Source organism: Salmo salar, chromosome 09 (assembly GCF_965601325.2).
Source record: "Salmo salar chromosome 09, fSalSal1, whole genome shotgun sequence".
In the NCBI taxonomy this organism is placed as follows: Eukaryota; Metazoa; Chordata; class Actinopteri; order Salmoniformes; family Salmonidae; genus Salmo; species Salmo salar.
In genome coordinates this window covers 23,061,179-23,075,094 of record NC_138299.1, presented here as the reverse complement: position 1 = coordinate 23,075,094, position 13,916 = coordinate 23,061,179, and the positions used below count along the sequence as shown (strand labels likewise).

Sequence of the window (13,916 nt, the reverse complement as noted above, 5' to 3'; positions counted from 1 at the left end):
CTGCTACTCTCCTTTATTTACCGCTGCTACTCTCCTTTATTTACCGCTGCTACTCTCCTTTATTTACCGCTGCTACTCTCCTTTATTTACCGCTGCTACTCTCCTTTATTTACCGCTGCTACTCTCCTTTATTTACCGCTGCTACTCTCCTTTATTTACCGCTGCTACTCTCCTTTATTTACCGCTGCTACTCTCCTTTATTTACCGCTGCTACTCTCCTTTATTTACCGCTGCTACTCTCCTTTATTTACCGCTGCTACTCTCTTTTATTTACCGCTGCTACTCTCCTTTATTTACCGCTGCTCTCCCTTTATTTACCGCTGCTACTCTCCTTTATTTACCGCTGCTACTCTCCTTTATTTACCGCTGCTCTCCTTTATTTACCGCTACTCTCCTTTATTTACCGCTGCTACTCTCCTTTATTTACCGCTGCTACTCTCCTTTATTTACCGCTGCTACTCTCCTTTATTTACCGCTGCCGCTGCTCTCCTTTATTTACCGCTGCCGCTGCTCTCCTTTATTTACCGCTGCCGCTGCTCTCCTTTATTTACCGCTGCCGCTGCTCTCCTTTATTTACCGCTGCCGCTGCTCTCCTTTATTTACCGCTGCCGCTGCTCTCCTTTATTTACCGCTGCCGCTGCTCTCCTTTATTTACCGCTGCCGCTGCTCTCCTTTATTTACTGCTGCCGCTGCTCTCCTTTATTTACTGCTGCCGCTGCTCTCCTTTATTTACTGCTGCCGCTGCTCTCCTTTATTTACCGCTGCTCTCCTTTATTTACCGCTGCTCTCCTTTATTTACCGCTGCTCTCCTTTATTTACTGCTGCCGCTGCTCTCCTTTATTTACTGCTGCCGCTGCTCTCCTTTATTTACTGCTACTCTCCATGCCTTGACACCTGCCTTCCACATTGTACCAGGCCTGGGCTCTGCTGCATGCTGTCTTTAACCTGTTATTCACTTTGTAGCCCAGAGTTGGGGTCAATTCCATCTAAATTCTTGTAAATTCCGAAGTCAGCCGACAGGAATGGGAGTTTAATTGACCTCAACTGTGCTTTAGACTGAAGTTAGCGTTTTACAATAGGTGATTGGCTGCGTATGTCCTCATCAGTCAGCTCTGTGTATGTCTGTCTCTCAGGGCTGCTCTACCTGATCCTGAAACACATGGTGGACCGTTACAACATCTACTATGCCTACGTGCCCACCAACCTCAACCAGCGCATCCACACTGCAGCCATCAGCCAGGTCATCGTGGCGCCCATCCTCTGCATGTTCTGGCTCCTGTTCTTCTCTGTGCTCAGGCTGGGTACTTCCTGGTTCCTGTTACCATAGCCTATCAAACAGACCGATACATGTGGGTTACCCACTGTTAGTCAGACATAACTTAGTGGCTGCTAGAGTCGTCATATATGGTGATGTGGCCTTGATTGTGGTTCTTCTCTTGTGCTCCAGGCCCAATGCATCCCATCACCCTCTTCACCTTTGTGTCGCTGGTCTCCTGCCTTGTCTTCTCCCTCTTTGGCCTATGCCTTAGGAAACAGCCTGACAAGTCATCAAGCTACCAGGTCAGCGATAGTATGAACAATGGGACATAGTGCTGTACTGGTGTTAGGGCTAGCAGAGCCGTAGTTTTTGACAAACTATATGTAATGTAATTTATTAAGCCTAAGTACCTCGACCATGGGCTATGTCTTTATGAGATGTGGTATTTAAGCATCTGCTGTGGCAGTGCAGCTATGCTCTTGAGATAAATCCCTATAATTTCACAGTGAGTTATTATTATTATTATTATTGACCCCTCCCCCCTCGTTGGGTGTAGAGCACTGGCCCTCAATGGCTTAATTATCACTGTCCCAATGTGTTTCAGATGTTTGACCAGATGTCTGCTGACCAGCCAGCAGAAGGTGCCTTCGCTGATGCAGAGAGAAGCTCCACCCCCTCCACCACCCCCTCCAATGTACCTGCCTTTCTTCATTCACACCGCTCTCAATCCCTGTACAATAAGCGCATAACTATGTATGAGTCATTTCAGTTTTAGGTATTAGTCACTTCTTTCTCTGTGTCTCTCCCCTCAGCTGTTTGTGGCATCTGTGTTGCTGGAGCCGGAGCTAGGCCTGACCCCCATGCCCTCCCCTGCTCACCAGAGCTACGGGACCATGGCCAGCTCCCAGGACCGGGAGGAGCAAGAGGAGGAGGAAGACCAGGTTGAGACTGTCGAGACAGAGCTCCAGGACCCTCCAAACCCCTGTTACTCCAGCCCCCTCATGGACAGCCCAGTGGGCTACCAGTGACTCACCCCCCTTCCCTAACCTCCATACCTTCTCCTATTTATAAGAGAGAAAGATGTGTTTTTTTTTTAAAGCCTTGTTTTACCCTCTTCCACATCCAAGCCCCTCTGACTGGACCATGTGTGTGAGGGACCCTTTTGGATTTTGTCTTTGGAGGTTGTTTGGAACCAAAGGCTGAAATAGGTTCTTCCCCAGCCCAGTGGCGGGGATGTGGGGGCTTCATCTTAAAGCTGTCATCATAAATAAACAATACGGAGGATACTTCAAACAAAAGGTCATCTGTAGTTTTCTGACTACTTCATGTCTCCCTTTTTTCCTCTCTATAAGTGAATGAACTTTACCATACTGTATGTGACCTGACTGGGAGTGACTGTGTAGCGAAGAAGGACACTATCTTTGTGTGCCACTGGGAAAGGAGTAGGGATGAATTTCACCAGTTCAGGGGGTTTTAACCCAATGACCCTACTAGACAGAGTGGTCTTGGCTCTGGGGGACCTGGCTCTGGTGTGGTAGAGCTCTGCGAGGCAGGGTAGCGGGTCGGGATCGAGCCATCTGCAGTGAGAGAACAGGACAGACGGAGGGAAGGCAGAGTGGAACTCCGAGCTCTAACACCCTATGGAGGAGAAGGTGCAACGGGTCTGATACTATTGCATTTATTGTCAAGGTTCTTGTTTTTGCCCTTCTGTACTGTCAGTTGTATGGGATATTATTGTGCTGAGGGGCGGGCTGTGTGTATTGTTTAATAACAATTTATGTATAGTGCCATCCCTTTTATTGTTTATCAATGACTGTTATTATGAAGAGAACATAGTTGTGTTCAGTTGGAGGAAATGGGGAAAAAAAGATTTCAGAACAGAAAACAAAAAGGAGTACTCTTATTGGACAAGTTCAGGTAGAACCAGAACATTATCTCCAATTTACTTGGGTTTTAAAACGTTGTGCGTAAAGGTCCGGCCGCAAAAATAGTCTTGAAAAGATACTAGTAGTACCCTATTGCATCATGGTTTCAGTAGTCCAAACCAGTCGCCCGCTCCACTGCATGTTGCGAACGTACACATTGTTATACTCCATGTCCACCCATCAAACTGAAGACTCGGCTGATCTCACTGTTTGACTCAGTCATACAGTAACCATTGCTAGTTTTGTATTGCGAGTGTTTTGCTGCTCGAGGGAGAGGTTTCCATGCCAAACTGAATGGAAACTGATTGATTGTGGTTTGTAATTGTGTTCTCTTGCTGTGCCTTGAAGAAAAACTCACTATGTTGCATGGACTGAACTGAAGAGCAGGGAAAAGCGGGAGACAGACTCAAAACAAACACGCATACTGTATGTACACATTCTGGCCATAGTTCTATTCAACGCAATGGATAGCTATTATCCTAGTCCCTACTTTGTGTGAGCAGCCATCTTCCTATGTATTGTGTGTCATACAGTTCCTTCAACCAATAGACAAGCAGCAGACCTGGGTTCAATACATTACATGCATGTAAGTATTTAGTAAAAGTCTTATTTTCTGTGTTTGAGTATTTTCTAATGTAGCAGAATTTAACTACATATATTTGAAGTATTAGAAAGTATTTTCTTTGTTAGTTTCCTCTAAATATCGTACTATTTTCAAATGCTTATTTCCAAATACATTTATTTCAACAACAAAAAATGTAAACCTACAGGACAAGGTTCGAATGCATGGAGTATTTAAATGCAATTGTCTGTGTATTTAAGGATTTTCAAGTACATGCCAATACTTCCAAATACATTATAATATTGAACTACTTATTTTCAAGGAAAACACATCAACATACTTGCTTCAAAATGTCTTTGAAAGTAATTGAAATGGTATTTGAACCCAGGTCTGACGAGCAGTGTGCTCCACAGACCACTGAGCTAATGATGTTGACTCATGTGCAGACTGTATTTGCTAGTCTGATGGGGTTTTTCAATGGAAGCATTTGGATTGTGGCTTAAGGTGCCTTGTTGTCGGTGTCTTTGCCGTTTCTAACTGCTGTATTCTGTGATCATATATTCATGCTCTTTGTAGATGATATAATGGGATTCGAAAGATGATTCTGTCTTTTCCCTTCCTATGATTTGATGATTACCTGTAGTTACAGTACCCGTCAAGTTTGGACACACCTACTCATTCAAGAGTTTTTCTTTGTTTTTATTATTTTCTACATTGTAGAATAATAGTGAAGACATAAAAACTATGAAATAACACATGGAATCATGTAGTAACCATAAGTGTTAAACAAATTCTTCAAAGTAGCCACCCTTTGCCTTGATGACAGCTTTGCACAATCTTGGCATTCTCTCAACCAGCTTCATGAGGAATGCTTTTCCAACAGTCTTGAAGGAATTCCCATATATGCAGAGCACTTGTTGGCTGCTTTTCCTTCACTCTGTGGTCCAACTCATCCCAAACCATCTCAATTGGGTTGAGGTCTGGTGATTGTGGAGGCCAGGTCATCTGATGCAGAACTCCATCACTCCTTCAAATAGACCTTACACAAACTGGAGGTGTGTTGGGTCATTGTCTTGTTGAAAAACAAATGATAGTCCCACAAAGCGCAAACCAGATGGGATGGCGTATCGCTGCAGAATGCTGTGGTAGCCATGCTGGTTTAATTGTGCCTTTAAATTCTAAATAAATCAGTGTCACCAGCAAAGCACCATCACATCACCACTTCCATGCTTCACGGTGGGAACCACATGACATCAAGGCAAAGGGTGGCTACTTTGAAGAATCTCAAATATGAAATATATTTTGATTTTGTTTAACACTTTTTTTTGGTTACTGCATGATTCCATTTATTTCACAGTTTTGATGTCTTCACTATTATTCTACAATGTAGAAAATAATAAAAATATAGAAAAACCCTTGAATGAGTAGGTGTGTCCAAACTTTTGACTGGTACTGTATGTTTGTCATCATTCATATATTGTGGTTTTTGTTTTTTCCTGAGCCCAAAGGAAGCTACAGAATGTATATAATAGTACTCCAAAATTCAAACGGTATAATTGTCAACCTAAGAAATTTCACCCAAAGTTACATGTCCAGTGTACTTTAGTGCAGCCCTGTGAAGGTTGTCATTTTATAGTCATTGAAGTATATTCTTGATATACCCTGTCTTTTTGAACTGGTGTTTGTCTGATGTGATTTTGAGAAACGGAGGGAATATTATAGGATAAATGTAGTGTGTCTCATAATATCTAAGTTATTTGTTTGATTTGAGGGGGGGGGGAATAGAATTGTGTTTTATGAACAAATGTTCAGCATAACAAGAAACCAACCTTTTGGCCACACACAAACTGTGTAGGCCTAGGCTACCACCTGAGATGTTCATAGTGGAGAGCACCACAGTAAAATCAGTTTGAATAGAGAAACCCCAACCCAGAAATCCCCTAAGCTCACCAAACGTGTGCTCTGGATTTCAGCTTCAGCATTTTAAATTTGTATGATGGTCACAACGGTTGATTTCATTTCAGGTAATCATGTGCAAACATAAAGTTAAAGAACCAAAATTGTTATGTCCCAATAACCATGCGAGGAGGAAATGTACTTGTAAAACCCACAGATTTGATGCTAAATGAGCTCTATTGTTCCTGTCATTTGTGCTCATACATCAGATGCTCTTCACATGGGCGCTCCGGCTCTGTTTTGGGAATACAGTGGTTTTCCAGACTTTGTTCAAGCTCTTTATTTTCATCCTTTACGGGAAACTGGTGTGTCCTTTCTGAAGTACTACTTATAGATTTCTCTGAAGCATTTACTTTTGCAGGGAAATAAAGTAAAACAAACATTATGTCATCTTGATGTAAATGTGTGGCTTGTTTTTTTTATTTTTTTTTATTGAGACCTGAGGTTGAGGAACAGTGGGACTGTGTGTGTGTGTGTAGTAGTGACCTCCGACCGACCGACAGGCCTGAGCTGTTCTCTGTGTCAAGTCTTTTGAAGTGCTGTGAGTTCAATTAAAACTGAATCTGTTGCTGCCACGCATCTTGTGCTACAGGCTCCTTATTCCCTCTGTCTGCTGTGGTCTGTAGGGAAGGGCACAGAGTCACAAGTTCAGCAGAAGGAACAGAGGTTCTGGTCAAGGAAAAATCAAAGGGGTGACTGCAGAGAGCTAACCAAGTTTTTATAGTGGATTTTTACAGTGTGGTTTCTCTTGCTGTCCGTGAGAAAATGTAGCCTACAAGTGACCGAGGCTCATTGTCCAAGCACATTTGGATATTCAGCAATGCGTGCAAGTTTCTCACACATGGTCCAAGAGAAGAAAAAATATCACACACTGAGCATACAAAACATTAAGAACACTTGTTCTTTCCATGACAGACTGACCAGGTGAACGTTAGGATCCCTTATCGATTAAGTGGTTTTAACAAGTGCCAATCAGTATTCGGGTATTTGAACCACCTTGTCGGCTCAGGTATTGTTCTCAATCTGTTGTCCTCAAAGGTTCTGATTTGTAAGATTATGATGTATGTGCCGTACTTAAAATTGTTGCATCTTTTCTAATTCGCCAGTTTTGTCAAAATGCATTTGTCAGCCTGTCGCTGCTGAATCAAGGTCATGTGGGGAATGAATTCCACTATGACTCTCTGCTGATCAGATTTCCTCCCCAGTGGCCATGAATTTGCCTGGCCAGAGAGTTTAATATGGCAGACAGAGCCCCAGTCAGAGCTGCAGAGACTGGGTTAATGCATGCAGGTGCTCACCTCCATGATGGCTCATTTTCTGGAGTAGTACTGCATACAAACTAGCCCGGGACAAGCATGTGTGTATACTGGAGACCTCATTGGTCCCGTAAGCTTCATGTGGGGATTGGAGTTCGAATGGGGACAATTAGTTGCATGAGGCTGCCAGTCGCCAGATCAGGGTAGTGGAGGAGGAGAGCTGAGACTCCAATGCCAGTGAATAACATGGCTCTTAATGCTGTGTAGAACTTGCCTCAGCCTCCAAGATCTACGCTATCAATTATAATTCATTTACAGAGACTTTAAGATAAAACCTATTATTCTGATTTATATATTTCAGCTTTTATGTGGGATAAATGTGTTTTATTAGAATCCCCATTAGGTAATGCTAAAGCAGCAGCTGCTCTTCCTGGGGTCCACATAAAACATGACAATACAGAACATTAACAGACAAAAACAGCTCAAGGACAGAACTACATACATTTAAAATTAGAATATACACTTTCATACATTTATACCTTGGCATTGCATGCATCATGTACTCATTAGAATGGTAATACTAGAGCCATTAGTTTTCCCATACATTGCGATCATTTGCTCTACTGTTACAATTGCTTTGTCTAAGCAGGTCCTGATATCCTAATCTCACAGCATCCTTGAATCTTGATATCCTCACAGCACCAGTTGTTCGTAAACACCAGAGAGAATCTCACAGCGGGAGCCATCCTTGTCCTCGGTTCTTCCGTTTGACGTCAATACTATGCATAATCATGTGGTTCATAGATGCTGCACACCACATCTTTTCAACGTGGATAATTGGGTCATATTTGGTAGATAGGTTGGAACATATGTTCACCCATTTAAAAAAGACAGCCAAAAGTTTGCTGAATTCCCAATGCTATGCTTTCAACCATCGAAAAGCACAACTAAATTCCAAAGTAAAATCAATGTCAGATTTTTGGTTTAGTTGTCTCCTAAATGTGTTACCACTGCACTTTCAGCCATCTAAAAGCACAACAAATTTCAAATAGGAATACAATGTCAGATATTTTGTTTATTTATACAACAACTTAATGTGTATCACTGTGCTTCATCTAATAGCACAACCAAATGAGCTGGGTTGCAGTTGTGATTACATTAAAGTAGGCCTACATGGCACGTGATCAATGCCGTTTAAGATTCTGTGCAGATTATTATAGCAATTGGAAAGATTTCCACAGACCTTGCGACCTGTAACACTTTCTACGATTGCATAGAACATTTATTGTTACAGTAACCTCAGAATGTGGCAATGGATGTCTTACTCTTCAGGTTGAATAAATATTGTTACATTCATTTGTAAGATGGCCTTAACATTAGGGTGTTTACCATAGAAATCCTATTAAATTACTTTAATTTCCATTTCTATGGTATTTACTATCTTAAAGTAATATTGAATTGTGTTTTTTTGACACAACAAAATATCTACATTTAAAGGAGATGTACCTACTGGTTGGATAGTTCCATCTTAGCCACTGGTGAAGAAGGCACAACAGTGACTCTTTAACCTCAGGAGGCTGAAGAAATGTGGCCTGTCCCCGAGGGACCTCACAGTGTTCTACAGGAGCACCATCGAGAGCATACAGCCTGGTATGGCAACTCCACCGCCGCTGACCGCAGGCACTACAGAGGGTGTAACGCTCAGCCGAAGGCCCCATTGGGTGCACACTGTCCCTTCAGGACACCTACAACACCAGGTGTCGCAGGAAGGCCAAGTAGATCATCAGGGACCTCAGCCACCAAAGCCATGCCCTGTTCTCGCTGCTTCCATCACTCAAACGCGGGCAGTACAAGAGCATTATGGCTAAAACTGACAGACTGGCCAATAGCTTCTACCCCCAGACCATCAGATTGCTGAATAGCCACCACCAATCAGCTACCTGCTCCCCTTGTCCCCCTCCTGCCCTCCCGGACATACATTTTTGGGGGGGTTGAGAGGGAGATGTGAATCCAACATATCAATTGGAAAGTTGTAGACAAGGTAATAGGCTATTTACCATATTGCAAAAGGGATATTGAATTGTGCTTGGATAGATCCATCAGTGCCACCTGAGTCTGGCTTTAATTCCAGTTTGTCTACAAATTAATCATTTTATATGTTGAATTCACATCTCCATTTCAACCTAAAACCTAAGTTAAAGAATAGGACTAAATCAAATCAAACTTTAAATGCACTAAATATAGAGTTTGATTTAATCCTATTCTTTAACTGTTGGTTGAGATGGAGATGTGAATCCAACATACAGTACATATTATTAACTTGTATATTCCATTTGAAATCAACCAAAGCTGAAAATCCTAGGCCTATGTACTGTCTGTTTAGTTGAATCCTGGGCTGAATGTTAATAATAGCTGTTGACATCCCAAATGCTAAAACCCTGAAGAGATAGGTATAGATCCAGGGGCGGAAATCCCGGGGGACACGACCCCCCCATCCTTGGAAAAATATGATTTGTCCCCCCCGATATATCACTGAAACATAACTATGTAATTTAAATAATATTAATAATACGCAATGAAAGCAATTGTGCTGATTATAGACACTTAATAGCGCGTTTTTAAGTTTCAAAAGATTGCTACCCCCCCACCCTTTGCCTCACAATGTTTTGATCCACTGCCAGTTCCTTAGTTGGCAAGGTAACAGAGGGGTCATATCTACTGTCTGAAAGGCACTCAATGAACGTAACTGACGTGAGGTTAATCCAGTCAATCGCGCACACACACTAGCTGAATATGCAGAGCTAGCGCGCAAATATGAACTATTAAGCTAGCTAGTACCTATTCCATTTATGTGGCCTCGTCAAAGATGGAATCTTTGCTATCGTCAATTTATTCCAAGATCAGCATGCAGATGATGTAAGTTAGTGCTTCAAAGTCCCTGTAATAAGGTTAGCGATAAACTGAAGTCCAAACTGAACAGAACTACACTCTCTTCTACCATTGTCTTAAATATATTTAATGGTCTCGTTGCAAAAGCTAAATTGTCGCAAGGGAACTTTTATTTATTTATTTTATTTCACCTTTATTTAACCCGGGTAGCAAAGATTATAGCAAACACCACTGAAACGGAATTGGTGCTCGCTAGCTTTGCAAATTCAGCTATTGTTGGAAGCCAGCCAATATGAAACAAACTATTAAAATTACAAAAGGTTGCAGCATATGTTGTGTAAATGGTGAACTCATACAGCTGTCAACTCTTGTCATTTTAATCCGTTTCACATTTGCTAGCTACCTTTTAGATCGAAGCCCAAATAGAATGATAAAAGATAAGATGATAGAAGCCCATCTCCTACTGTAAATAACCTACACACTGTGTGTGTGTGTAGCCAGCCAGGTAGAAAAATGGCAGAAAAATAAAAGACGGACATCAGAGTATTTTTCAGTACACCAAAACGCAAAGTAAGAACCCTAGTAGCCTAATATCTCAAAGACTAGTTGATAAAATGTTCATAAGAAAGAAATGAAATTCTAATGGAAATGTTTCACAATGATGTCATTAGGCAGAGCAGGCAACAGATCGCACACAGACAGCAGAGTTGGGGACAGATATGCAGGGACAGACTGGCAGAGACAGGGAGTCTCAGGTAAGTTTGTTGAGTCTTTGTTTGGCAACATTATGAAAGGTTCTCCATTTTTTTTACTTGTAAAATAGGAACATAATTGGAAAATGCCATGGATACCCCCACTCTCAACTTAAACTGGTGACTGAACTAAGATTTGTTAAAGGCAATGGTATTGCTGTTGTGATTAGTTGTGTAGTTTTGGGTACCGGTAGTTAGGAGTACGGCAAACACCTTGTTTCTTTGGTTCCTCAATATACATTTACCATATTACAATGTAGGCTATGTGTTACAGCACTACTTTTGGTGTCCCCCTCAGGAATTGCTCTTGAGAAAATTTAATGTAATTGTCCCCTCCAAAGTTGATATCAGATTTTTACCCCTGTATGGATCAACTCTCCAGTATGAGGTGCTGCCCAGCCTGAAGTTTTTTTTCTTATAGTAGATATTACATTGACGATCTGACATTGTTTCAAAGGTACAAATTCCCGATTTTTAGTCAAATTTTGTCTATGTTCAAAATTAGTTACCATGATGACATAATCCTGAGCGAGAGAGAAAAAAAATATGCCTGACATTTTCCCCTGTCACCCAGGGGCGGTTCTGGGGGGGGGGGCAGTGCCCCTGTGACAACAATTTTGGACCCCCTTGTGGCCCCCCTAAATGTGGAGTATGAAATAATTTTTACATAACAATATTTTGCTATCTTTTTTTACATCCGTTATTAGACAGTGGCAACGCGGAACACTAATGATTATGAACATGGTCTTTTGCCTGCTAATGCCTGCAATGCAGTGAAGAAAACGATATGACAACAATAACGTCTAATGTAGTTGGCCCCTCTAACAGTACAACTGGCCCCAGCTTGGCCCCCCAGTTGAAATGGTCTAGAACCGCCACTGCTGTCACCACAGGCAACTGCTTGGAGCACGCTTCTTAGTGAAAGGTGAATTCCTTTGGGTGTGTGGCACATAACTTTTTCCCTCTTATCTCCAGATGCTCAGAATATAATATTATCATTCCTCCACAGCTTATGCTGCCTCCTTATTTTCACATGCAAATTCAACTTAATCAGTTGCTGTTGTTTTATATTTACATATCTTTAGTTAAAAAATGTAATGTAATGAAAGTATAAGTTGCAGTTGTCATTTCACTCTTCTACAAGACTTGTAGAAGCAGGCTATAGTTGTGAGTGGCTATAGTTGATCATTGTGTTCCAGGCCAGCCAGGGCTTTGAAGGCCAGACAGGGGGACAGTGTCTTGCCCTCAGATCTTGGAGGAGATCGATGTGAGATCCAGCGTGGCGCTGTAAAGGTCTTGGCAGGCAGCGTGTCACAAAAGGTTGAGCTCATTAGAGGAACGTTGTCGGCATGAAATGCCACTGTCTCCATCTCCCAGCAAAGGTGTCAAGATCTCTTATCTAATGCAGGAGAACAGGGCCATTAGAAGGTGGCTTCTTCTGTTACCATGGCTTCATTCTTCAATTAGAATGTAACCTTTCTGGGCCTCCCGAGTGGTGCAGCAGTCTAAGGCACTGCATCACAACGCTAGATGCATCACTACAGACCCGGGTTTGATCCCGGGCTGTATCACAACCGGCTGTGATCGGGAGTCCTATAGGGCAGCGCACAAATGGCCCAGCGTCGTCTGTTTCCTCTGACAAACTGGTGCGGCTGATGGGCGGGGGTTAAAAAGCATGGTTTGGTGGGTCATTTTTGACCTTTGCCTCCCAAGCCCGTTGGGGAGTTGCAGCAATGAGACAAGATCAAAATTGGGGAGAAAAGGGGGGTAAAGAAATAAAGAATGTAACCTTTCTAATGTTTAGACTGCAAGGTAGTCGAGAGAGAGAGAGGGGGACTACCTTACTTGAATGATGTTCTGCATCACTGCCTGTACTTTTTAGTGGCACAGTCTGTAAAAACATAGAGGAAAATATACAGCTCAAAAAAATAAAGAGAACACTTAAGCAACACATCCTAGATCTGAATGAAATAAATAATCTTATTAAATACTTTTTTCTTTACATAGTTGAATGTGCTGACAACAAAATCACACGAAAAGAATCAATGGAAATCCAATTTATCAACCCATGGAGGTCTGGATTTGGAGTCACACTCAAAATTAAAGTGGAAAACCACACTACAGGCTGATCCAACTTTGATGTAATGTCCTTAAAACAAGTCAAAATGAGGCTCAGTAGTGTGTGTGGCCTCCACGTGCCTGTATGACCTCCCTACAACGCCTGGGCATGCTCCTGATGAGGTGGCGGATGGTCTCCTGAGGGATCTCCTCCCAGACCTGGACTAAAGCATCCGCCAACTCCTGGACAGTCTGTGGTGCAACGTGGCATTGGTGGATGGAGCGAGACATGATGTCCCAGATGTGGTCAATTGGATTCAGGTCTGGGGAACGGGCGGGCCAGTCCATAGCATCAATGCCTTCCTCTTGCAGGAACTGCTGACACACTCCAGCCACATGAGGTCTAGCATTGTCTTGCATTAGGAGGAACCCAGGGCCAACCGCACCAGCATATGGTCTCACAAGGGGTCTGAGGATCTCATCTCGGTACCTAATGGCAGTCAGGCTACCTCTGGCGAGCACATGGAGGGCTGTGCGGCCCCCCAAAGAAATGCCACCCCACACCATGACTGACCCACCTCCAAACCGGTCATGCTGGAGGATGTTGCAGGCAGCAGAACGTTCTCCACGGAGTCTCCAGACTCTGTCACGTCTGTCACGTGCTCAGTGTGAACCTGCTTTCATCTGTGAAGAGCACAGGGCACCAGTGGCGAATTTGCCAATCTTGGTGTTCTCTGGCAAATGCCAAACGTCCTGCACGGTGTTGGGCTGTAAGCACAACATGGAGTCTGTTTCTGACCATTTGAGCAGACACATGCACATTTGTGGCCTGCTGGAGGTCATTTTGCAGGGCTCTGGCAGTGCTCCTCCTGCTCCTCCTTGCACAAAGGCGGAGGTAGCGGTCCTGCTGCTGGGTTGTTGCCCTCCTACAGCCTCCTCCACGTCTCCTGATGTACTGGCCTGTCTCCTGGTAGCGCCTCCATGCTCTGGACACTACGCTGACAGACACAGCAAACCTTCTTGCCACAGCTCGCATTGATGTGCCATCCTGGATGAGCTGCACTACCTGAGCCACTTGTGTGGGTTGTAGACTCCGTCTCATGCTACCACTAGAGTGAAAGCACCGCCAGCATTCAAAAGTGACCAAAACATCAGCCAGGAAGCATAGGAACTGAGAAGTGGTCTGTGGTCACCACCTGCAGAACCACTCCTTTATTGGGGGTGTCTTGCTTATTGCCTATAATTTCCACCTGTTGTCTA

The 13,916-nt window shown here is 43.1% G+C and overlaps 1 protein-coding gene across 6 annotated transcripts in view; it reads left to right on the top strand.

The window, feature by feature from the left end:
* LOC106611026 (osmosensitive cation channel TMEM63C) overlaps window positions 1-5,121 on the top strand; it is an 89,738-nt gene extending 84,617 nt beyond the window's left edge. For 5 of the 6 annotated variants that reach the window (XM_014210829.3, XM_014210828.3, XM_014210830.3 and 2 more), the window contains 4 exons: window positions 1,134-1,301; window positions 1,448-1,560; window positions 1,863-1,952; window positions 2,071-5,121. In XM_014210829.3, the coding sequence (XP_014066304.2) occupies window positions 1,134-1,301; window positions 1,448-1,560; window positions 1,863-1,952; window positions 2,071-2,286 (587 nt within the window). In that variant the 3' untranslated portion in view covers window positions 2,287-5,121. Of the gene's footprint in view, window positions 1-1,133; window positions 1,350-1,447; window positions 1,561-1,862; window positions 1,953-2,070 lie in introns of those variants that run through there. The other variant, XM_082955667.1, reaches the window with a different exon arrangement.
* Window positions 5,122-13,916: the final 8,795 nt, after the last annotated feature.